At 35.7% G+C, this 27,038-nt stretch overlaps 1 protein-coding gene across 2 annotated transcripts in view; it reads right to left on the bottom strand.

Moving 5' to 3' along the window:
* The window catches only part of STIM2 (stromal interaction molecule 2), a 141,579-nt gene that overhangs the window by 12,464 nt on the left and 102,077 nt on the right, over positions 1 to 27,038 (bottom strand). The window contains exons 4-11 of one of the 2 annotated variants that reach the window (XM_004762646.3): positions 14,004 to 14,115; positions 10,033 to 10,148; positions 7,041 to 7,218; positions 6,331 to 6,508; positions 1,587 to 1,754; positions 1,299 to 1,322; positions 787 to 887; positions 324 to 562 (exon numbers count right to left, since the gene is read on the bottom strand). In XM_004762646.3, coding sequence (XP_004762703.1) covers positions 324 to 562; positions 787 to 887; positions 1,299 to 1,322; positions 1,587 to 1,754; positions 6,331 to 6,508; positions 7,041 to 7,218; positions 10,033 to 10,148; positions 14,004 to 14,115 — 1,116 coding nt within the window. The remainder of the gene's footprint in view (positions 1 to 323; positions 563 to 786; positions 888 to 1,298; positions 1,323 to 1,586; positions 1,755 to 6,330; positions 6,509 to 7,040; positions 7,219 to 10,032; positions 10,149 to 14,003; positions 14,116 to 27,038) is intronic. The other variant, XM_004762647.3, reaches the window with a different exon arrangement.

The raw sequence follows: 27,038 nt of genomic DNA, 5'->3' as shown, positions 1-27,038 counted from the left end.
GTACCAAGATCTTCCCCTAATTTTTACTTTCTACTATAGATTAAGCTGTCATTTGAAAGAATATTTACCCTCAAAGCTCAGCACTTCATTCATACAATATTTAGCATGTATGATGCACTACTCTATGTATATATGTATATAGATACACACCTGATTATTCTCACATAGTAAAGAGAAATTATTAACCACAAAAGGAAAAAAAAAGAAAATGATGAATGAACAAATTTTTCATCATAGGTTTCAAAGTCAATGATTCATAAAACGCATGGTAGAAAGTTACCTGAAAAACCGTACAAACTCTCTTTTTTGAACTCATCACTTACCAGGAAACTGTGACACTATTGGGGGTGTATCTTCATCTAAATCATCAACTCCTCCAGCAATTGGATAGGGTGGAATGGAGACTCTGGGCATCACCACCCAGCTGTGATCAGAATACAGGGAAGAGGTCAAGCTGGGGAGTCCCGAGTTATGGGCTATCTGAAAGCCACAGATCTTCTCAATCTGCTGCCAGCGAAAAAGTCGTTCCCGTAAACAAGTTGTCAACTCAGAGAGCGCTTTCCTGAAAAAGCCAATGTAGTAATTACTTGTTGCATCAAAGAATCTTTAATATGGCACTAAACAGGGCAACTACATGAACAGACAGTGACAATTACCCATTCTTAAAATTAGTATAGGTTATGTAATTACACATGCTTAAATGACAAGTTAACTTATGTAAACTGTTTATAAATTACACATTTCAACATAATACAGGTAAACTGATAGCTAAAATAACATTCTTACTTTGCTTCCAGAATTTTGTGATCTACCTCATCTAGGGAGGAGCTATGTGCAACATGCAGAGTCCCAAAGACTGTGCTTCTTTTCTTTTTAATTTTCTCTGCCTAGAAACCCAAGGAGACAAAAAAATAAGGGTAGGTTTGGAGAAAACACATACATATTAATGAAGTTTGTTTTGAAAATATTAATAATCATAAAATCAGTGGAGAATTATATTAGCCAAAATAAAGCCCTAATTTCCAAAAAAGAAAACAGATGAGGAAGAAAGCATGCTTTCTTAAGCGAATAAATACAATTCAAAACTTTATTCTGGAGAACTTTTCTCTTATTCTGATGGTTCAGAAAATCCTAATGTTCTATCAAAACTAACAAAATAACATTAATCATATCCTACTGCAATGAGGTGTTAGTGAGTGAACTGAGCTTTTTTTTTTTTGCTAGAAATCAGATTAAAACTTAATGTCATTTCACACAATTTAATAAGAGTCAGACATTAATTTCTAGTAACTACTAACCTGAATCAGATATGATGCAGCAACCTAGAGAAGAAAAGCTCTGTATAAAACATTTATGATAATGATAAGAGGGATGATTTTTAAACGACACTAAGGTCATTCTAAAAGTTATATACTGCTCTAAATAAGGTAATTTTACTCTACGGCCTATGACTACAAGAGTCAATTTATGCAGTAAGTTCCAATTCACAAAAAGAAGCTACAACAATAAAATTTTATTCAGATCTTTGTATCCCAATTGGTTAATCTCTTTAGAAATTTATTAAATTATGAAATATAATAGAGTACCTCATCCTTAGCAATAGCTAATTGCATCTCAGCATTTTGTCTTTTAATATTGTAGTACTGAACTTCTACTTCATGTGTTAACTGAAGCCATTTCTGAAGTGCATCTGGAACAGACCAGCTGCTTCGGAGTTCAAATTCTTTTTCAGCCTTTTTTAGAGCCATTCGAACCTGGAAAGGAGGGAGAAGGAAAAGAGGAGGGGGAAGAGGAAATGGAAGGGATGAGGAGAGAAAGAGGAAGAGAAGGTTGGAGGGAAGATGGAGATGGAGAGAATAAGAGAAAGAAATTTATTTTTTTAAGAAAATATTTAAATTAAGATACATCTTAAGAAATTAAGATTTTACCAAAATTAAAAGAAAATGCAATTTTAATTATGCTCTTTGTAAACATCTTTTTAAAATCACAAAGTATAAAAATATATTCCTAACATAAAAACTAGAGCTGAAGTTTTTAAGTGCATCTTAACCCACTAAACAAAGTTGTAAAGCCAAAGGGTAGAAAGGGCTTACATATATCTTAAGTTGCATTATTTCGTTTTTATATTTTATGATAGCCAGACTCAAGGGACAGAAGAAAATTTCAGACACATACCAAACTAAAATGGATTACATTCTTCTTATAGTGTATTTTTGTTTAGGGTATAGAATATAAGAAGTATCCAAAATACAGTGGATACCTGCCCTACTACCCCTTCTACTGTTCCCAGGAGACACTACCGAAAGCCATACATTCACTATTCACTATACATTCACTTCTTAAAGTAATGATACCGGGTTTTTTTTACAGTTTTCATGACATCTGCTTTACGGTTAGTTATTTCTCACGGTTATCATAAGCACATCTGTCTGTTACAGTCTGTTTAACCGACTTCTACTTCATTTGCTGCTTCTAACATACAAGAAGGTAGATAAATCAGCATTTGCAGACCATGTGTAAATTTCAAGAAAACAGATTCTGAGTGAGACTCTACTTGATTTTTCCACGAGAAACTATGCACAGGTTTCACTGTCAGGATGTTGAAGTCTTCCTTCGAGCTGCCCTTTACGGGAGCCGGACAATAAACAGTTACAAAACTAAAATGCCGACTGCATTAGTTGGAATAAAATGCTAAGGGAAAAACTCTTAAAGAAAGCCTAAGAAAAGAACTAAGAAAAAAGAGACAATCCATTCTAAGGAAGATTCACTTAAAAACTAGCAAGAGTTCAAGCTAAAGATGTGTAAGGATGCGTGGTGGAATATAAGGAATCACAAACACACTCAAGACCTTCAGACAAAGTCACAAATGCACCGCGGAGCATCCTGCTTCTGGAGCACCATAGCTGTAAATTACTTCCCCCAAAGCTAAGTAAGTAACTAAAAACTCCACTCTTAAACTCATGTGCAGAAGAATGTTTGATCTGAGCAAGCTCAATTTATTTAAATAAACTTTATTGTGTGCCAGAATAAACTAATAAGAGTACTGTACACAAATTTCTTCTGATAAAGTAATAGAACAGCTGTCAGATACTGCAAAAAGAAAATTATGTTTGAGAAGTATCTTTTAAAACTTCAAAATCAGAAGAAAAAAAAATCACAATGGGACACTAAGTACAGACATTACAAGTAAGGGTAAGAGAGAACATACTCCACTTACTCACTAAAAACAAATCCTAAGCAACATGTGCCTGACACATTAAACTGTGCAAAGCGCTTGGGACAATACTGTGTTTAATAAAATAGCTGGCTAAGCTGTGTGGTGTCCCTGCTGATCTTTCAGGAAGAGAGGATCTGAGGTCAGATCCTGTGACATGGAGCTCCACACAACACTATAAAGTGTAGGTCAGCAGGCTCTCTTACTCATAAGATCTTAAAGCTAAAATTTCCATACAATTTCCATTGCCAAGGAGCTAAACAGAGAATCTATTTCAAATTTCACTCAAGTTTTTCTCTTTATTCATAAAGATTTTCCTTATTATGTCTATACATTTATTTCCCCTAAAAGAACTCAATAAACACATTTAACACAGAATTAGTATAGAGCTAGCTGAGGCTTGGGAAATTGGTTTATTTCACAGCTGAAGCTGAACAAAGTTTTCACTGTCAAATAATGATTTAAAATTTTGGAAATCTTGACCTTCCAACAAGAGCAACTATTTTAACTATATTCACTGTTATTATTCATAAGTTTATCATTTGACCTAGATTCTAATCCTTCAGTTTGAATTACACTGTTATTTACAGAGGAATGGATGCGGAAAAAAACAAGTTATTATAAGCTTTTGCAAATGAATTATTAAATTGTTTACAAATATAATTATTTACACAATGTTTGCATCTCAGGAATAAAACAGCAATAAGTAAAAACATGGTATCACACAAAGAAACACCCTAAATATCTGAAAACACGGCTCTAGACCCAACTTTATGATTATTACCCTTGTGACCTTCACAAGTTCTTCACTTTCTAATCTGAGGTTTGTCTCATGTAGAATAGGCAAATACTATGACTTGTCCTGACTTTGGTCTTCTTGAAACTTTAAGAACAAAATAATTTACATGAAAAAGTATTTAAACCATACAAAATATGAAGTGGTACAACTCTTCACCAGAAAGTTTTTGTTTTAGGGAAAAATAGTGCCACTATACAATACATGTACCAGAAACTCTTGACTTGTAGTTCTGAGAAGTTGACTACCTCCCAGATAAGCTATAGTAATACTTCAAACTATGTGGAATTGTAGACTATATAACATACATATATTATTCCCAGTGAAATTTACTTTTAGAAACAAAACTTTTAATAGCAGTATGGGAAAACGTGGACTTTGGAATAAGACACACAAAAATCTTGGCTTTGCCACCTAAGAGCTATGTGAATTCAGGCAACTTATTTAACCTCTCTGCACATCTCATCTATAAATGAGCATAATATCTATCATGAGGATTAAAATTTATGACCAAACCACTTGTAATGTGCATAGCATAAACTTCTGACACAGAGTATGCAACTGTTAAAACTGTGTTTCTTAATACTATAATCATGTTGGACAAAGTTCTTTTTAAATACCCACTTAACCCCTTTAAACCACCTCTTACTGACTTGGGATCTGACTAGGATTATTACATTTGTACTGGGACATATCATGGAGATCCTACGGTCTACTGAGGTGTGCAACGGTTTTTGCAAAAACTTCATATTAGAATGTTTGTGATTTGTGTATCCTTTTTGTAGGGTGTCTTCTCCCTTGCTGTGGGGCAGTCACTTACTTGTAAAACTCTGCTATAAGTTTATGTATCTGTAGGCAAATTACCACTACTGCTTTCTAATTTGTTCTTTCTTACCCATAAAGTGCAGAAAAATAGCTAACAAGCCAGTACTGGGAACAAACCAAGAGTTAGAAGTCTTGGTGGGAAAAGGCAGTGAGTTCTCACAGAAATAAAAAGCATAATATCTAATTCCTGTACACTATAATTTTGGCTAAGCCTTTTTCTTTTCTTTTTTGTCTGTTAACTACTGGATTCTTTACTACATTCTGTACAGATAAGGTTTGTCAGGTAAATAGGACCTGACCCCAAAGTACATGTAGGAGTTAACTTTAGAGAACAAACTCCTTACAGGGAAAAGATCCAACAAAAAAGATGCCGGGGTATGAGGGAAACAATAGCTAGCCATGAATGGAAGAGATGGCTGTGTTCAGGCAGAAAAATCCTACCAAAAATGACAATCCTGAAGGAAACAGTAACACACACTGAACATTTTTTCATGAGTTAAAACTGAAACTCATTCATCACATAATTCTTATTCCTTATTTAGCACCTGGCTGAGAAGACAACAGTACACAAAGCAAAGCGGGAGAGAGAACACCAAGGTTCTTGGCCCTGCTTTACAACTGAGACACTCTGATCTTGGGCACGCTTTCTCGCTTGCAGTTTATCAGTAAAGAAAGGGTCCAAGTCAAAAGAAGGAGATGAGACCACAGAAACAGAGGTTGGAGTGACGTGTTTTGAAGATGGAAGGAAGGGGCCATGAGCCAAGAAATGCAGGCAGCCTCTGGAAGCTGGAAAAGGCAAGGAAACAGATCCTCCCTAGAGCCTCCACAGGAATGCAGCCCTGTGAACCTATTTTAAACTCTGTCTTAAGAACTGCAAGATAATAAATGTGTGTTGTTTTAAGTCACAAAGTTAGTGGTAATTTTTTTAAAGCAAGAACAGAAAACCAAAAGATCTGCCTACAATTAAATTCTGCACCCTCACCCCCCACCTTTCCTGAAGGCTTTCATTCCATCTTGAGTAACTGCATGGTAGCAAGAGATACTGAAAAGCCATCTGTAGACAACTTCAGAATTTTTAGCAGATTATGTTCTAAAGCCATTTAAGAGGATTCAAATGTATAATAGAGATTCTTTACCTTTGCAGAGAGGCTTAACATTAGATAAACTTTACTAGGTTACAGCTGGTAGCTGAAACATATCATAGATGTTAAATAAACATCTTAAATTCACTGGATATAATTAACATGGCATGGGGTAAGATTTCATGAGTGAGTGAACATGACAGTAACTTTATTTTTAAATTATTACTTTGTCATTTTGCTATATGGGCTTTGATCAATGCTAACAATGCTAACAATGTAAAACAAATAATTCTTTTATTAACTAAGGAAGAATATACAATGCCACTAAATGTAGAAGACTAAACAAAAACAAAACAACTCCTCAGAGGGGTGCTACCACTGCCCTAACAAATATGTTCGTGGGATGTAAATACCTGCTCCAATTCCTGCTCTGCGTATTGCCGTCTGCTCAGTTCACATTCGGCTCCTTCCCTTAGCTCTCTCAGCCGACAGGCCTCTTCCTTTGCATAATTGATTTCATCCATCATTTTGCGTTCTAGATTTTGCTTTTCTACAGCAACATTTCTGTTTTCTTCCTGTGCTTTTTCAAGCCTTACAGAAGGATAAAAATTAAAATTCCTCACCAAAATTTCCAAAGTTTCATTTTTTTCACAAAGAATAAATACGTATCAAGCAGGAGAATACATGTTTCCACCCAAAATCAGAGTATTTTCTATTAGTCTTACATGTGAATACCAAAACTAGCAGGTAGCCCCCTATACAGCTATATGGGTAATACTGAGCTCAAAATACAGTGATAGCAGGGAATCACCCTTCAGCAAAGAGACTTTTAAGAAATTCATTATTACCTGAATCACGTTAAAGATAAAACTTAACTATACATATCATTCCACCTATACTTGACTTATTTCCACTGACCTGCTCATTTATTCTCTAGTGCATACCTTTAAAATAAATCTAGAACAATATAATTTTTCTAAAAATACAAAATGAAGTGGACAGACCCTTACTGATGTGTGTAACAACTAAATAAAAGTGTGAGCCAATGCCCATATTACATTTTCACAAACTATATTTGCCTACATAAATAGTAAGACTCACGTAGCTTTTTAAACTTACTCACCTCTCCTGTAAGTCCATTAGGCTTTGCTCTGCAGTTTGTAGACTCTCTAAGTCCTTCATCATTTTTGCAACATGTTCTTTTGATGTCTTATTCTGTGTGTAAGCAAACCAGCACCCTCCGACACCAATTACTATAGAAACTGTGAGAATAAAATCCTTCATCCAGTTATGAGGTGGGCCTATAAAGAAAATTAGAGATGATTAATCTTTGATAACAGAAGCTCAATACATAGAAGCAATTTTTTTAAAGTAATAGGTATCTAAAAACAAATGTGAAAATGTCCCTCCTATAAACCAGCTCTAGCCTTTTAAAAATTCCTTCTTCTAATAATCAAAGTGCTTATTGTAATAGTCTGATACACTAGAACTACCAGAGGGCACAGATAAACCTACAAGCATGTACGCCAGCCCTGTCAGTAACAGAAGTCCTGGGGAGCCATGAAGCACCTCCAATCATGTCCTCTGTGGGGTGGAAGGAGGCATAAAGAGTACCACCACTATCATACCAACGGCTTTCCTTCAGTCCAGTTAGAGACTGGTCTTGCTTTGATACATACACTGGAAGCCTAATCATTCCCCAAAAGAGGATTTTTCCCAAGCAAGTAGTCATATAACTAAGATTAGTCAATGATTCTCAACTAAGGGTGATATCCCCCCAAGAGTGGACATTTGACAATTTTTGCTTGTCACAATTGGAGGGCATAAAGTGGATGGGGAAGTTGTTACCGGTGTCTAGTGGGGAGAGGCCAGGGATGTCGCTACATGTTCAATAACGCACAAGACAATCACTTTCCAGCCTCACATCTGCCAGTAATAGAGAATCATCTAGGAATTATCCAGCCCAAAATGTGAAGCACCAAGGTTGAGAAAGTAGGAGTTAAATGATAACAAGTCATGCTTTAGGTGGCTATTTGACAGAGGTATCTGGGTTACTAGACAGAAAGAACAGATCACCTTCCTTTCCATTAGGCATGTCAGTAATTTCTAGCACTTACTCACTGAGTAAGAAGCCAGGGTCTACTATCTTCAGTGATACCAAACACAGAAATCACTAGTCAAATAATTTCCTAGTTTATCCCTGACTCTTAATACACACGAATTTTCAGAGGGCTCTCTGGAAGGATACACAAAGATAACTAATACAATATAATGTATTCATTGCTCCAAAGAGATATAGTTTATAGTGGAAAACGACCTAACTGCCCAGGCCTCCAGCAGGAATATCTGTTGCATGGGTGATGAATGAAATAAGGAGCTCTATAGATGGACAAGTTCCTGTGCTTCCTCGGTCCGTGTATGTTTACATGGTGTGATGAACAGCACGCTCCCAGCCAAAGACCCTCGGGGCTGCATATTTCCAGAGCGCACACCTACAGTGAAACAGATGCACTGTGGAAGACTAAAATCTCACAAGGATTTATTTTTATTTCTGCCTCAGACTGAGAAGTTCAGCTCGAGTTCTAGTTCAAATACGAGCTCTGTTCAGGCCAAAATAGAATCACAGAAATAACAATAAATAGACAAGTCCCAAACTCTAAAATAATTACCACAAACTGAAAAAGATTTCAAAAAACTTCTTTAAAATATATCTTTGTTCATTTTATAATGTTAGTGACAAATCTATTGCCTGTATTCCACCTGCAGGGCTCATTCACTCGAATAATAACTCTAAGACAAACACATTAAAAAGGTAATGCATCATTAACTTCTTCACTGGTTTGTTTATTAAAACATTTGCTTTCAACATTCTTTGAGACTAGTTTGATTTCTTTTCAAATGATAATATAATACTGTTTTGGCATAGAGGGTGATTTGTTTCCAGATTAATAAAACATAAATATCCCTAACCAAGTTGTACTGAGAGGCAAGTTTTAGAGCTTAATTCTATTTTCACCAATCACTCCAATGAAAAAAGTAGAATCTCATGGAAGACAACCCCCAAGAGATGCAGTAAGAAACTCAGGGTGTCATCTGTGTGGAATGCCCGGCATTTCAGGAGCGTTCTGCTTCCTAGGGTTTGTAATTTCCAACAACAGTGCATTTCCACCACCTCTCACAAAGCGGAGTTCCAGCTGTTTCACCAGCTGCTCTCAGCCTGAGCCAAAAAAGAACCACCAGTACAGTCATGGAATCCATCCAACAGCTCCAGGAACCCTTTCTCAGTAGGGCCACCCCCAAAACCATAGTACCAAAACCTGCAAGTCTCTTAACTCCAAAAATTGAGGTAAAATAAATATTAGTTTCCTAATTTATCATCTGAAGATGCCATTTTTCTTGTATTAATTTTGTTATTTCTTTTTGGCTTCTGAAAAATAGAACATAATTCCTTTAAAATGTGTACTCTTCAAACATTTTCCCCCAAAGCTTTTTAGAATTTGAAATTAAATATATTAAATTTCCTTTCTGGAAAAAGTATTCCTGTCAAAAGTAAAGAAATACAAGGCTTATTTTCCTTACAAATATGACATAAAAATTTGTTAGATGTTCTTCAACACAATCAAGTAACATTCTCCACCTTGTACTTCTGCCAGGATAGTCTGTTACCATGTAAAATTTCAAGTGGATCTCTGCTTTTGATCTATAGCTAGAAAATCCTTTTCCTGGTGATAAATGAAATCAAGTTAGGATGTATTACTCCATGCCATGGAGACGGTTATATTGTACCATTTCTGAAAGGCATCCTTCAGTGAATATCCAGCTATAATGGTATCAACATTAAAACTGTTACAAAGATTTAAAGTTCCAAATCTAGAAATTTAATTCTAAATTATCAAAGAACATAGTTTTTACAACTTTTTACATCAGTAACCAGCTTGGAAATTTCACATGCCACATTTCAATGACAGAAAATCTCATCCTATATATCTTAACATACATGACATTTCCTTTATACCTAATGATTTTCTTAGTGTTCCTTCTTACTTTTTCCTTCTTTAAATAATAAATATATGATCTGATGATTCTTTTGCATCAGACTCAGAGAGAATACTAACGTGTCAGAGGTCCAAACAAAACCACATCCAGTGCCTTGAGCTGAAGTTTTTGCCTGTGACTCCGATCGCTGATTTTCAATTGAGAACTCATAAATGAAGGCTCATGTACTGCTATCCTGTTTATTTAAAAAAACACACATATTAAATGAAAATATTTCAAGTATGTAAACTTAAATATTTTAACAATACATTTAATATTCAGTGATGACTGCTATAAGAGCTCATCCATGTGATTTAATACTTTATTAACATATCAAAACATACCAAAAACCTTCCAGTGTAAACTCAGCTGTACGAACACCTATGTATGTCAATTATTTATTTATTATGTTGATGTTTTTGTTTTCTAAGGTTACTTTATGCTATGATTTACTAGGATATTGAAATTTGTCAAATGTAAAAGTATTTTACAATAATTAATTACCTCTGGCATTTTACTATCATTTCACAGAGGATAAGAACATTGTACATGATTTACTTAACTTCACTAGCAGACTTTAAAATATAGTTCTCAATTTAGGTCGTATCACTTTTCTTTAAAAGTATCTAAAAAAGCCTATACCTTTACATTCTTATATGTAAATTGCTTAAAAATTAAACAAAGTCCACTGAAGTCGTGAGAGTTAGAAGTCCTCATGGAGAAGAGGGAGGGATTTAGGTAATAAAAAGTACTCAACCATTTCACCAGCAATGAAGAAACCATGTAGGGAGAAGGGAGCGGAAAAGGCACACGTGAAATAAGTAAATAAAATTACTTTGTTTTGAATTTCAAATCCAAGTAGCCCAAAGTCATCAACTAAGACATCTTAACAACCAAATATAATGCCAATAAAGATCTTATAACACAAAGTCTAATAATAATAAAATTGCTAATAACAATGACAATAAAAACAAGCATGTACTATATGCCGGGTCCTGTATCAAGGGCTTAGTCAAAATTCAAGCAAACCTCTAATATATATAAAATTCCCATTTTATAAATGAGGAAACTAAGGTAGGGAAAGATTGAGTAACTTGCCCAAGGTTGCATAATTAGCAAGAGGTAGGGCAGGGATTCAAATCCAAATATGTGTGATTCCAACGACTGTACTCTGAACCACTATATTTTATTTTGGAAGGTATCAAAATCTTTTAAGTATGGAGAAGTTATAAAGCCTCCTATAACTGCTGTAGGCTTCCATAACACTTTACAGAGTAATGAACTCTAACATTCCCTTTACAAAATGCTTTCCTTCACCTCCGCAGGTCCCTTCTGTGTATGCTGCTATTACACCTTTAACGTGACAAACTGCTTGAAGCCAAAGCTAGGTCTTGTCTCAGTATCCCCAAACCTAGCACTATGCTTGGCAAAAGTAGATGCTTGATAAATGCTTGTATAATACATGAATGAATGCATGGATGGATGCATGAATGAATTAATAGCAACAATATCGATAGACTAAATTTAAGAAAGACAATGAGATGTAGTAAAAAGGATACCAAATAACAGTTTTATACAAAGTTCAGTATGAACCCAGAGGTGGAAGTGATTCTACCTGAGTGGGTGAGGATGTCAGGGAAGTTCACACAGGTCTGAAAGGAATGAGGAGGCATGTGTCAGGCGAAGAGAGCCTTAGTATAAGCTCTGGTAATAAGAATTTCAGAGTATAGAAAATCAGTAAAAAGCTCATGATAACTGACATAAAACTAACATAATTTTGGCTACCTACTGCATATGTGACAGTATTTTAATGTCACAGAAAGGAAACATAATGAATTGTTGTAGGCACATGTACATCTGTGATGTGTAATACATTTTCGTATACATTATTATAAACAGCTCTTTTATCTACAGTTACCCTACAAAAAGTTCTGTAACTCACATCTTTAAGTTAATTGATACTGTTCCTTTAAGTGTAAGTGCCATTACCATAGAAAAAGGGCTGGATGAAGGGCATTCCAGTTTTCCTTTCTCCTCCACTCCAAAAGGCTCCAATGGGCTTACCTGAAAGCTGAACTTCTGTATTTATAACTTGTCTTTCCTAGCAACATGTAGACTATTTAAAAAAATTGATCTTGATTAAATGTGATGTTATTTCAACAATTCTAGGATTTGAGTTATCGCTGATAACCTTTACTTAACCAAAAGAAAAAAGTGACCATAACATTTATTGCCAGAACACCAATCAACCTATTCTATCTCGTGTTGTGACACAAAGAAACTTCCCAAAAGACAACATAAGAAAAATACTATGAGTTCCTCATACCAGGATAACAGAACTCAAAAACCCCTAATCCCATTTTAGTGCTCTACTATCCTGTTTTGACTTAGAAACTTCTCGTATTTAAAAGCAAAAACTGGGGTGCCTGTGTGACTCAGTCAGTTAAGCATCCAACTTTTGATTTGGGCTCAGGTCATGATCTCAGGGTCATGGGATCGAACCCCACATCAGGCTCTGTGCTGAGTGTGAAGCCTCCTTAAGATTCTCTTTTTGCCCCTCTCCCTACACCTCCCACCCCTTTTCTCTCATAAATAAGCAAGCAAGCAAACAAACAAAAAAATCTATCTTATCTTTGTCTTCTTTCCAGCATCCAGTTACACCATGAACAACATAAATGATACTAAATACACACTTGTTGAATTGACTCTTATTCCCATAATTCCATCATTATAGTCATGTACAGAGTAAATTCAGAAATACTGATGTTGATGTTCAGAAAATATTTACAGGAGGTATGAAAATTTTGGATTGAGTTGAAAATTTTCACATTTTTCAACTCAATCCAAAATCCAAAGTCCAAAGCAACAAAAGCCACTCACTCAAATACAGTATGTAAGTAAACTGATTAGAAATACAATATGCACATCTCATCACATATAATAATAAGACAATAATAATGGCCTAATCTTTTTTGATACAAGAAACATTTGAGAGAATGTAAAATAAGCAGTCTTCCAACGGTCAGGTTCTGGTAGAACCATTACAAATTTCAACATTTAAATCTTTAAAAATTAACAGGGCACCTGGGTGGCTCAGTGAGCTAAGCATCTGCCTTCTGCTCAGGTTGTGATCCCAAGTTCCTGGGATGGAGCCATGAAACCCTTGTTGGTCACCTACTCAGTGTGAAGTCTACTTCTCCCTCTCTACTGCCCCTCCCCCTGGCTCCTTCTCCCTCTCAGTCAAATAAAATCTTAAAAATTTAAAAAAAAAAAAAAAAGCTTAAAAACTTATTAAGTTAAAAAACTTGAAAAATTATTAAGTTAATTAATGTAGATTTAGAAAATAAAATTCATAAGACTAGTAACAATAATTCCAGACACCTAAGGGATTAAACTGGCATCCTAGACTTTGGTGTAAGATCTGTCTGGGTTCAAATGTTGAATTGGGCAAAACATTTAACTTCTCTATTTTTTTTTTTTTAATTCCTAAAATGCAATAATACATAGTTAACTTTAACCATGAAGTTTAAATGAGGTAATACAGAGTACCTCCATGTAATATACACTTTAAAATGGTTTTTACTAAACCTCATTTTTTGGTTTTTTTTTTGAGGTTTAACTTACAGTGACTAATACTGAGCGGTTATTGTTGTTATTAAAAGAATCTAATTAAGAATGACCCATTCAAATAGGTCTTTCATAAAGGTAGATTAATATCAAATGAGTATATTTTTGTCATATCTACCACATGGTCAGAGGTTGGCCCTCTAAAGTTATCTAAAAAAAAATGCAGCTGGCCTATCTTCTACTTCCCAAAATTACTATCTTTGGTAATAAATTTTAAAAAGAGTTTGATTATTCAGATAAGAAAAGTTGATTAAAATTGCAAACTCACACCTAAAAAAAAATTAAAGAATGGATATATTTATAATATTTCCTTTGAGCCCTTAGCCAGAGAGTCAACTTACAAATCTGGCACTAAAAATAACATCTAGTATGTAATTCTCCTTGAGTAAAAAAAAAAAAATACATTTGGATAATAAAGACTAACCTGGGAAGCGTTGTTCCTTTGACATTATTGTCTCTAAAATTCTTTTCATATTGGGGTAGTTCAACAAATTCTATCAACCACTGAAGCGTATCCTCAAGGGTCCAATTATGAACTGCAAGAGATAAAAGGGGAAGGCATATTTTAAGCACATCTGCTTTCAAAACTTGTGTAATTTACATATATATTTATATGTATATACATTCACACATACATAAAATTACTATAATTTCAGAGGATGTTAATTGAATTTTCAATTCAATTCAATTGACAATAAGTACTAACATGATATTTGGCATTCTATCAGAAGCTGAAAACATAATGGAGACATACCTCCTACACTTAAGAGCTTATAATCTATGACAGAGAAAACATGAAATAAAAAGAAAAAAATTAGCATGGTTAATTCTAAAATAAGCAACTATGTAAAATCATTCAGGATGAAACAATCCATCATTTCTCTGGATGTAAAAAACACTTATAAAACATGTACCTAATTATTCTTTCATTTTGTCATCCATCCATATAATCCTGTAAACCTTCTGAATATCATATCAGGTCCCATTCTAAGCACTGGGAATATGTTAGTAAACAAGATGCATAAAGTCCTTGGCCTCATGGGAGAGGGGAGGGGCAATCCACAAGACATGGAAGAAAAGTGGGGGAAATTCCAGACAGAGAGCAGCTATTAAGAAAGAAAGGAAAGCTGTCAGGAGAGCCTCTGAGGAGCTGTTATCTGATTTGAGAACCAAAACTTGCAAGAAGCTAACACTGTGATGATCAGGGATAAAAATATCCCTAACAGAAGGAAAAGCTAGTGTAAAGGCCTTATGATTGTACTGAACTAGCCACATTTGAGAGAAGGAAGCGGTAAATAACCAATGTTTTCAAATCTACGTTTATGTGGATTTATCTCCCTCAATGTGGAGAAAGGATTATAGGAGACAAGAAGGAAAACAAAGAGCAGTAAGCAGGACATTCATTTATATAGCTGTCCAAATGAGAGGTTATTGCCTGGGACTACAGTGTTAGCAGAGGATTTGGCGACAGACAAGTGGTCAGATTTAGGATATATTCTGGGGATAATGCTGCTAGATGTGCTCACAAAATGGATGAAGGTTGTTGGCTACAGGAAAGTTAAAAAAAAAAAAAAAAGTACACAGGGCGGTGCCATTAACTGTGATAGGAAAGACTAGGAAGGAACAGACTGGGGAGGCAAGTAGGAATGCGTGACAGAGATCAAAAGTTGCTTTTAGACATGTTTTATTGAAGTATTATTAGATATTTAAGTGTATATCTATAGTAGCAGTCAGTTACACAAGTCTGGTGCTTCAGGAAAAATGAGGTTAGAAACAAAGATATAAAAATTGAGAGTCATCAGCATTCGGTTGATCTTTATGCTGAATGAGATCCCCCAGGACAGTGGATTGAGGGAATGGCCCAAAATCATCAAGAAAATGACCAGTTATAGCATCTCTTCTCTTGGACACTTATTTTGAATTAAGCTCGTTACATTCATTTCTTACTTAAAAACAAACCTCATGAAGCACTAATATGATTATCTCCATTTTTGAGATAAGAAACTAAAAAGTCAAGGGGACCAAGATGGTCAGTAGCAGGACTACAGGCCAACTGACTGTAGGACCTGACTATGCTACTCTAAAGCACTAATACTAAATAGCAGTAGAGAGATAAACAAACAGTTAAAGATTGGGAACGACTTAGACATTCCTGCTTGAAGCATATGGAGGACAATAACAACATTATCCAAAGGGAAGGATCCAAATGTCCTTAAAAAATTAAGAGCTCCATATTGTCTGCATTTAATTTGAGGGTTTGGGAACACAAAGTGCTTACAGGCCACAAAAAAGTCAAAAGAGAGTGATGAAAATAAGTGAGCAGTAAAAGCAGACCTAGGAATCCATCTGTGTATATATAAATTTGAGAAATATCTTTCTGATAAACTACAGAAAATTATGAGTTCACTTTTGCAAGCAAAGCTAATTCTTCACAATCTGCATTTTCATTAAGTGCTCAATAGAGAAAAAGCTTAAATCACAAATGAAAAATTAACTAGCAAAAATTCATTTAAGAATTACACATGGTAATTGATGATTTTCTATTGAGACAAAGCTTTGACTATTTTAAAAATCTCTCCTTCATGTGTTTCTGCCATACCCTTGGATACATGCCCAAGGCTGCTGTATCCATTTAGTCAAATAAATTAGAATACCAGCCAAAGGTTCAGGCCCTCGGTGCTTTCTACTGAAATTAATATATTCAAAGTAGCCTTTTTTCTTTTAAGTTTCTTCCCATTCAGCATGAACTGCACTGAGAATTGCTTGTCTTGATTGCCAAGAAACCAACAGTGCAGCTGCACCTCACACACCCACACAAAAATCTCAGCTAAGAAAAAAGGATAAGATTCTGTCATTTCTATTGCTGTTCAACTGATCAACAAAAGTCCCTGATCTCAACACTCCAGCACATCAAAATATTCCCCCAATTCCCAATAAGCCAGCACATAAAGGAAGAAAAATCGAATAAAAATACATATTTAAAGTGCCCAAATCCCAGCATTACTCTACTCTGTAAACAGAGTATTACAGTGGCTCTAAAGTAATTTTCTTTATAATGAATCTTTAAAACAACAAAATTCTAACTCAGAGCACACAGTTTACTTTGGGAGAGGTTCACTTCTCCCTATGCCTTTTGGTTTATTCAGTAATACCTAGTAAATACCTTCACTTCTCACGACCATGGCATGTACTTTACATGAGCTTTCTCTGATCCAAATATACTAGCTGTCTTTCAGTTCTTAGGAGAGATCATACTGTGTCCCTCCTCAGGGCCTTTGCACATGCTATTTCCTCAGTATGATTTTTTTCTCCATTGCTCGGACTCATCTCTGTCTCTTTACTGAGTTTCCCTATCTCAGTTAAGACTTCAGTACCTCAAGGGAGGCTTCCCAAACATTGTTAATGGTCATAAATCACTCTGTACTCTTTAGGCACAGCATTTAACTAATTATAGCTATTTATTTGTATGACTTATTGTATGATCATTTCAACATATGTTTACTTCACTAATGAATTGCTTCTTCCTTCTATTCCTAGCATATGGTACACAAAAGATGCTCAACAAAAATTACCTGTTTGATCCTCTTGAATAAATGAAGTAGAACAGGTATTGTGAAAATCTACTTCCACACTTTAGTGAGGAGACTCAAATAATCAGAAGTAGGACTTTGTACAAGAAATCTTTGATGGCAAAGCACTCACTCATTTAAGAATTATTACCTGGTTCCTCATCACCCCCTTTCAGGGCTCTTTCACATGTGCTGTTGCTAAACAGAACTTCCACCAGAGGGCAGCCCGAGAAGGAGACTGCATTTCTTCAAAACCTAGATTTCCCATCTGCAAAACTATAGAAAAGCCAATTTCTATACGGCTAACTTATATTCTTTCTGCTAGAAACTGTGTCTCCAAGTGATTTTTGACATTTATTCCAAGGCTAAAATAAAGAACTCCGGAATACAGAGACCTTATTCTTGTCCCAGCTGTGTCACAGATTCACTAGGACACGACAGCCAGGTGATTAATTATGAGTCAGTTTCTTAACACAGAGAATGATAAAATTAATCTAGACCACCTTTAAAAATTCACTCAAATTCTGATTCCATTATAACAAACAAAAGTTGGTGTTTAAAATATTGCTAACTAGCTAGCCTAGAAAGTAGATTATAAAATACTGACGGGGGAAAACTAACTCTTAAAAACTTTCAAGACAGACACAAAAACTGCTGCTAAAGTTTATTATGTGTGTATTAAACACCAGGAGATTTGCAAACATTTCAAATACTCATCGCAACAACCCACTGAAGTAGACACCTTGATCACACAGAACTTAAAAGTCTATGAAGATGAAGTTCTTAATTAGACATAAAAGATTATTAGCAAATGATCAAACCAGGTTTCAGACTGAGTTTATTTCTAGAGTTGTTAACCACTGTGCAGTAAATTGCCTTTTCAGATTTAGGTAAGGGGTCCCAATAATCAAATTAAGCAATACAAGTAGACAGCTTATGCTCCAGTCATACCTGAAGCCATACCTGCAGCTTTCTGAATGTACCACATTCCCCCCTGCCACTCCTTCGACCTGGAATGGCTTTCCCTTCTTCCTCTTTCTCTGCCAGGCATGTTTCTTCCCTGGCCTTTAAGACTCAGATCAGCAAGTCCCACGTCCAGGAAGTTTCCCCTAAATGTCCATTTTCAGATTATAGTTGCTCTCCTCTGTGTCCCTCATCACAGGTACATATATTTGCCACAGAATGTATCACATACTCTCATGGAATTGCTTATTTCTGTCTTATCTATCCCTGGGTGAGGAGTTCCTAGAAGGCAGGAACTTTTTTTTTTTTTAAACGTAATATAGTGACTGTTAACACCAAAAAGCCACATTCCTTTGACATAGGATTTTATATTTTATTATACCCTTTCACTTACATTCTCATTAAGCCCCCATAACCACATTTGAGACAGTTACTCTCTCTACAGCCAATACAGAGAACCTTAGCCAGAAGAGGCCAATAAGTACACAAATGCTAGAATTTGAACTCTCATTTTCAGAATCCAAGTTTACTGCCAATATAGGTGTCTCCTAATTTGAATACCTCACTGTTTAAAACTTAAAACACATTCTCTCTTAGAAACAAACCTTCTAGACGCATAGTACTAATAGTAATACAAGAGTTAAGCATTATGTATGAGCAATCTGCTATAGGTAATTGCATTAATGGATTTGGGATTCCACTAGAGACGTCAAGGACACATTGTGGCCTCCTGGGCCTGGAAGTAGTAACACAATAGCTCAATGGAGCTATGCCAGTTCTTCATCATGAGGTGACTCCTGGGACTTAGAAAAGCCTAAATGATAAGACTTTCTAAGAGCCAAGGGACTCAGAGCTGGGGCAGGGCTCTGGCACAAAGAAGGGGATGAGGAACAGGAAAGAGCAGGGACAGGATGGTGAGTAGAACCAAATCTTCAGGAGATGAGTGGGTGTGAAGATGTAGGATGTGTGGGGGCACACGTTTATGGATTTTCACAGGAACAGAGGCAAGATAAGGATTCTCCTTTTCATTATCCCTCCCCCTTGCTGCTCTCAACAATGCTATTTCTGTAATAGGGAATGAAGTTCTTGATTCTACACCAAAACAGCTTCCCTCTCTTCCCCTTCCTCCTTGCAAGTCTCAGTGCCACCATGTAATTATTCTGATCAGGCCTTGAAAAAGAGGGAAAATGATAACTGGACCTAAGGGGAGAGCAGCTTTTAGACAGTAAGAGGATTTATAATAATGGGAGAATGACAAGATAGAAAGGGCTAGAAATAGCCAGCAACAGAGAGAGAAGCTAGCATTCCTGTGGCCACCCAGCTGAAGAAGCCTTCTAAAAGAAACACATGAACCATGCATAGGTACATCCTCCTGTACAAACTGGTTTTAAGGAGAAGAAACACTGCAACTGAAAGTGTTCTCCCCCAACCCTGATACTTAGTATTTGTATCAAACAATACATTATACGTGATGCATTATTTTCTAACTGCATCTTATGTCTCTACTATACTATAAGCTTCCATAAGGCAGGAGTTATGCAGCCCAGCATAATGTTGCCATTTAAGCATCAGCTGTATGTGTAACGTGTTTTTCTTCCCTAAAGGCGAAAACCAAACCTGCTGTATTTAATTGGGTCTACTGGCTATACCATGTCTATAGTTGTGTAAAAGACAAAAAATACTGTTTTCATGATATCATATTTCAAAGCTGCACTGGAGAATCCTTGACACCAAATCAGAATCACAGAGACCTACAACATCCTGAAAGTTAGAAGGTGCCACTTTACAGCTGGGTGTTTGACAGCAGGATGAGATGAGAACTTATGTGCTTCCAGTTCACCCCTGCCTTAAGTATGATATACACAAACCAGTGTGAAAGATACACTTCAGAAGATTAAGATATACATATTTACTTGCTCCTTTCATCTATAAAAGGCAATCTTATAAAACCAATGCACCCAGTGTACTTAGCCATATACCTGTATTAAGTTACAAGCCTAAAAATACAAAACAGCTTAGTTAAGTACCACCATATAAGTTTTCATCTGTTATATTTAATATAAGTACATGCTGTCCTAAAAACCTTCAAAGACAATTTGTAAAATCACCTAAATACTGTGAGAAAAAACTGATTCCTAATTATAAGGCATTAGCGTGCACATAGAACATGTTAATAATAGCAGTAACTAATATTGTGTGAGCACTTGGCAATTTCCAGGAACTAGAATAAAGGCTTTACATGAATTATTTCATTAAATTCTTTCAACAACCCTATGAAATGGGTTTTACAAGTAATATTATAATCCTGGTCCACAGATCAGGAAGCTGAGGCTCACAGAGTATGTGTAAATTCACACAAGGAAGTAGCAGAGAGAGGATTCAAAACTACCCCTGTTGACTTCAAAGCCCCAACTTCTAACCATTATACGGCCCCCTCCCCACCTCCTCTGCATGATGAAAACATTTCAAAATACAGTCAAGTCACCATCAGCCACGTCAGAACTTGGATATAACACACGCATTACATTTATTCTATACTTCATGTCTTAATAGCTCTCCGACTATTTTTTAAAACCTGCAATATCCTAAATTGATGGTGGTAAAAAAAAAAAAACAAACTCGTTAAGGGGCACCTCACAGGCTCAGTCAGTTAAGCATCTGGATCATGATCCCAGGGCTTCCTGCTCAGCAGGGAGTCTGCTTCTCCCTCTCCCTGCTTGCTCACTCACTCTCTCTCTCAAATAAACACACACACACACTCACTCACTCACACACGAGTTGGGGTGCCTGGGTGGCTCAGTTGTTTGAGCAACTGACTCTCCATTTCAGCTCAGGTCATGATCTCAGGGTTGTAAGATGGAGGCCTATCAGGTTCCACGGCCAGCATGGAGTCTGCCTAAGATTCTCTCTCCAACTCCCACTACCCCTTCCTCCCTCTCTAAAAACAAAACACACACACACACACACACACACACACTTGCAATGTATTAATGCTAAGAAAGCAACTGGCATAACAGTTTCTTCCGGCAAACTAATATATTTTTAAAAAATCAACTTCTGATACCATAAAATAGTACTGCAGAATTAAATACAGTACAGTTCAATACACACTCACTATCTTCTATTAAAGCATGAAAACATCTTTATAAGTACCAAAAGGTTTGGTAAAAGGGAGGAGAAAGAATAAACATGATTAACAAAATATTAACATATTTAACATAATTAAAACATTGTTAACAAAAGCAACTACACTTAAAGTTGGCCATATAAAATAGTTATTGAAAGAAGTTCTAGATTTTGCAGCTTCTTGATAAACAGGCAAGAAACTATTTGTGGGGACACCTGGGTGGCTCAGTCAGTTAAGTGGCTGCCTTCAGCTTAGGTCACGATCCCAGGGTCCTAGGATCAAGCCCTGCATCAGGCTCCATGCTCAGTGGAGAGCCTGCATTTCCCTCTGCCTCTGCCTGCTGTTCTCCCTACTTGTGCGCACGCTCTCTCTCGCTCGCTCTCTCTCTCTCTCTCTCTGTCAAATAAATAAATAAATAAATAAATAAAAATCTTTTTAGAATAAACTTACAGATAAATATTTGTGGCTATAAAAATAACTGAATTATTGGTATATTTATATTAAGTACTGTATTCTAAAATATATGTGCATACCAGTATTAACCACTTCTCTAAATTCAATTTCACTATGAGATTTCAAGTAACTAAAGCCTCCGAAAGTCTCTTTACAGTGACATAACTTGCCAAAAGAAAATGCAATTAATCTAAGGTACAATACAGCAGGGTTTTGATGAAAAGCAACTTCAACTAAATGCAACAGAAACAGTTAAAAATTACTTTTTAGAATATAAAAGATGAAAAAGTTTAAAGCTTTCCACATTTCATCTTATCTCAGCCGGTTTATAGATTTTGTGGTATGACTTCTGAGTGAGGCTAAATGATCAGCTGCTCTGCATGGTCCAGACAGGCTTATCTTTAGAACGGTGCCAGAATATGAGCTCCTCATTTGCACACTGCTTGGCGGGGCATGTCTCTGTAGCATGGACTACATTCCTGCAACATGCTATATTTGGACACCTAAAAGCCACACCCTGAACTTGGGAAGTCCAAATATTAGTAGTTGTACTAAAGACAAATAAATACACATACTGTCCCTCATGAGCTCCTTAACTTTCACCGTCCAAGAATTACATGTAATTTTTAGGCACTCTTCATAAATGCTAGCAAATGTCTGAACATTTAGAACATAAAAGTTACCAGGGTGTCTTCTTCTCAAGAGTGGTAAAATGGACACTAAAGGAAGACTTTATTACTTTTTCTCTTGTAAACTGCCATCTTATTTTAATTTAAACAGGATAGAGTATCAGCCTGTAATTTCATGAAGATGGTGAGGAATAACAAAGACATACCTATAAAAAAAAAAACCTGGAGAAACACTGAGTCTTAAAATTTTATGACTGTTCTGAAGATTAACAAAATGCATGTGGAAATGCCTCTAAGCAATGGTGTGAAACTACAAATGTAAATAAGTATCACAATAAAATAGTAACAATGAATCAGAAATTATTTGTAATTAAAGAAATGCAAAGAATACACTTTCTTGAGTCAACAAACCAGTGGACTCAGAGGCCATAAAGAAAACTAAATGTTTAATCAAGTTTTCTTAAATACCTCACTATTGTATTAAAGACATTATTAAAGACATCACCTTAAGGACAGGGTGGTCGCATCTCTGGTTATGCATTCTTTCGTGTCACACTCAGCCCCTCGGCTGCCCATCTTGCCCTCTTTTATTTACTTTTAAACACTGAACTGAGAATAAAAAGAGCATTTCACATAAAATGAAGGTAAGTTCTTTAAGGGCAGACAACACTTCTCATTCATTTTTATATTCATTCCCAACATGTTGTACAATGTCAAAAATATAGCTACCACTACATAAATGTGGAATGGCAGATATGTCTTAGGAACTCAATTAATGTTTGTTAGATGAGTGAATAGATGACAAAGTGATTCTATCAACCAAGGCTGCCAGGAAAATGTCACCTTTGTTTACTCCTTTTAGTGGCGCTTCTAGATAAAGCAGCAAACATTTTCAGAAGTATTACTAAGTTTCATAAAATGGAGCAGATGCTGCTTTTCAAGAAATATGTTAACAGAAATTCTACTTTTAAATGACAGCTTTACAAATGCTTGCTTTAATTTTCTTTTATTAAAATTATTTAAAAAGATCAATTTTTTTCTATTGGAATTTGAAAGTTTCTTCAAAAGAATTTTCTCTACATGCAACTTGGGATTCTTTTATTCAGCAAATATTTTTTTAAGATTTTATTTATTTATTTGACAGATCACAAGTAGGCAGAGAGGCAGGCAGAGAAAGAGAGAAGCAGACCCCCTGCAGAACAGAGAGCCCAATGTGGGGCTCGATCCCAGGACCCTGAGATCATGACCTGAGCAGAAGGCAGAGGCTTTAACCCACTGAGCCACCCAGGCGCCCCATTATTCAGCACATATTTACTGAGTTCACAGTAATTACTACTGGGCACTGGATAAAATAAATATAAAACATCAGAGTCAAGATATTATCACTAACACTATTAGAAAGCTCAAAATATATATATATATACTGACTTTAAGAGGGAGTTCTCAACAAAAAATGAACAGAAAAGTCCAGTTAATAAATACTTTTTTTCTAAAGGGGATTAGAAATTGAGTTTTCACAGCTTGTCACACAATCTCCAGGTAGGAAAAGGCACTACATTCAAAACTTTTTAATCCTAATTTCTTCTAGATAAAAAAATTCACCAATTTCAATGACAGAAGTATTTTCAAGACTCGGGCAGTTTCCATTTTAGTATGCAACTGCATATGCATTTTTCTAGTACATTTAGTGTTTAGTAATTTAACAGATCCCAAATATTATTAGTTTCATTTACTTGGCAGATAACATTTCCCAACCAAGAGTAGTGGTTTAACTAGTTATTACTGACAAAATAACTTTTAAGAAAAGTTCTCATTTTCAGAGTACTGACACAATGGTTAAAACATTAAAATACTAAATAACAGGGCGCCTGGGTGGCTCAGTGGGTTAAAGACTCTGCCTTCAGCTCAGGTCATGATCCCAGGGTCCTGGAATCAAGCCTGGCATCGGGCTCTCTGCTCAGCAGGGAGCCTGCTTCCCTCTCTCTCTCAGCCTGACTCTCTGCCTACTTGTGATCTCGGTCTGTCAAATAAAATTTAAAAAAAAAAATTAAAAAAATACTAAATAACTTCCCCATTCAAAGGGACCCTTGTCAATAGCTAGAGTTCTAGGAAAAAGGAAAAATGTGAATAATGTACTTCAGTAATAAAAATAAAGGCAGACTCACTGACAGAGTGTCACTGGAGAGCACTCCTCTCCAAAGTTTTTTCAAATTCTCAAGCTTATTTCAAAATCTTTCAATTACCCAGCAGTGGCTAGATTCCGTTAAGAGGATGAGAAGACAGGCAAATGGTGATCAGGATATACATAACTGGGACACGGGATGGGGTGGTAGCTCTGTGAGGGTGGAAGTCTATACATGGCAGACTCCTGAATAAGGTAGCAGCCCAACAGAGTCAAGAAAGTGGCTAAGTAGGGAGGCGGGGGGGGCGCTCTGGCAAATAAGGAAATATATTGAACATAACAGCTAGGCTTTTCATGATGAGTAAAAGCAGGTACAAGTAGGGAAAGGGATTAAGCTAGAATTGACCCAGTAATGTTATACTGGTAGCAGTATGAACTGGTACCAGATATCAATGATACTCAAGGCTTTTTAATATATAGACAGAAATAAATACAAAGGTATGTATTTCTAACCTGTTCACTGAGAAGGCCTGGCAACAACACCTCAGTACCAATAAACATACCTAGTGCACAAATCACAGTTTCGAAATACAATTTCAACTCTATATAACCAGGAGTCCTTGAGGAAATAGCTGTTTCCAGGGCTAGGGCTGAGAAATAACATGAGTTTGGAACATCTTTTTTGTGCCAGAAAGTAAAGAGGAGCTCAAAAAATGATGGAGACATACACAAAATAATGTAGAAGTCAGCCAGCTTGAAAGGCTTTCCACTAGCCAAATATGATACAATTTGAGCATCAAAATAATAACAGCAACAAACTATGACCCACTGAATAAAGCAGAAATCCAAGAGTCCACAAGGATATAAATCAGTAAGTGCAGAAGATCAATCTTCAGACCATGAGATTCTGAGATGCACTATTTCTCCAATTTCTACTCTCAAGATATATCTGTCTTCCTCCCTACCATCTCCACAGGAAAAGATTTTGATAATAAACTGTTTAAATCTCTTCCTTACAGTAGAATGCAACTAATAAATAGAAGGAATTATGTAAACCAAAAAAATTACAATGAGAGTTAATCAACTGAGGCAAGAACTGCCAACAGACGCTATAACTAGTGGGTGCAAGGGATATGAGGAATATGCTTTTACAAAGTCTCCAAGTTTCTCTCCACAAAAAAATTTATTAATTACAAAAGAAAAGAAAGTAACTTTACAGTTAAAAACAAAGACATTATCTTAATGAAGTGATCAAAGATAATACCATCAGTAACCAAATAAATTGATTCCATATGCCACTTAAAAAGATGTAATGAGAAGGATCATTTCTGTAACAGTCCAATCCACAATGCATTACCTAGATCTAACCATATGAAACCCTCAAAACAAATTCTAATTTAGATGCAATCTATGAAAGGTCACTCATGTTAAGTTTCAAGCCAAAGACAGGAAAGTCCAGGAAATACTCTGGAATTGTTTCAAATTGAAGAAGACAGGACAACTGGGTATAATGCATACTCTTGGATCCTTTGGCTATAAAGATCATTATCAGGACAAATGGCAAAACTGGAATGAGGGTCTCTGGACAAAGTATATGTGAGAGCTCTTTGTTCTGGTACAGCAAATTTCATGAAATTTAAAACTGGTTTCAGTTAAGACATTACAATTTTAAAAAGAAGTATTTCTAACTCTTTCTTAGTTATGTAGGTAGAGTTCTAATAATTGCTGATTTCTCTAGTATTTTGTAGCTTCTGTTTTTCTTCAATAAAGTACAGTAATCTTTAAACCCTAACAATGATAACTGTAAACACCAGGCCCTTATTAACTATCAAGTATTATCCTAAACTCTATATATTCAATAACTCATTTAATCCTCAATACAATCCTCTAAGGTAGTAGTACTATAATAAACTACATTTAGAAATGGGGAAAGTTAGGAAAATGGAGATTAAGGTACTTGCCCAAGGTCACGAATCTAGCTAAGTGTTATATAAAGAACTGAATACAGGCAGTCAAGCTCCTTTGGGATACTGTCTCTCCGGGAAAAGAATAGGTATACTTCAAGGTTTCTCAAGAAATTAGTGTCTAAAAGATAAGAGGCCCCAGGAATTATGTAGCCTCAGAACCCATAAAGTTTATTTGTTGTTCATTGTTCACTTAGTACCAGATTGAAAAGATATAAGATACTAAATTCACACTATTAGAAAGCTCCTAATACAGATTTAGGATGTTTATCCTGCAAAAAACTAATAAACTACTATAAAAATATTTATGATACTTTTTGAAAACGAAGACTTTAAAGGAAAACCAATTCCCTTGACTTACGTTACATTCAGGAATTATCTGAAATTTTAGTAGTTTTTTTTTTGTAAGGAATAATTACATTGTTTAAATTACTAATACATGTAAACTTTACTATTTCTCCACTTTTATGGGCTGGAATTGAAATAATCTGTTTCAGAATTTTTTGCCTTTTCTATCGTCTATTCAATAATTCCCAGTTGTATTTCCTTGTTCTCTTGTAATCGACTTATTTCTCAGATCCCAAAGTACATTCCTATTTTAACTTTTTTTTTTCCGCCTGGGCCCCAGCTGT

Source organism: Mustela putorius, unplaced genomic scaffold (assembly GCF_011764305.1).
Source record: "Mustela putorius furo isolate JIRA1106 unplaced genomic scaffold, ASM1176430v1.1 tig00000083_pilon_pilon_pilon, whole genome shotgun sequence".
Lineage (NCBI taxonomy): Eukaryota > Metazoa > Chordata > Mammalia > Carnivora > Mustelidae > Mustela > Mustela putorius.
This window is presented reverse-complemented; position numbering and strand designations above follow the sequence as displayed.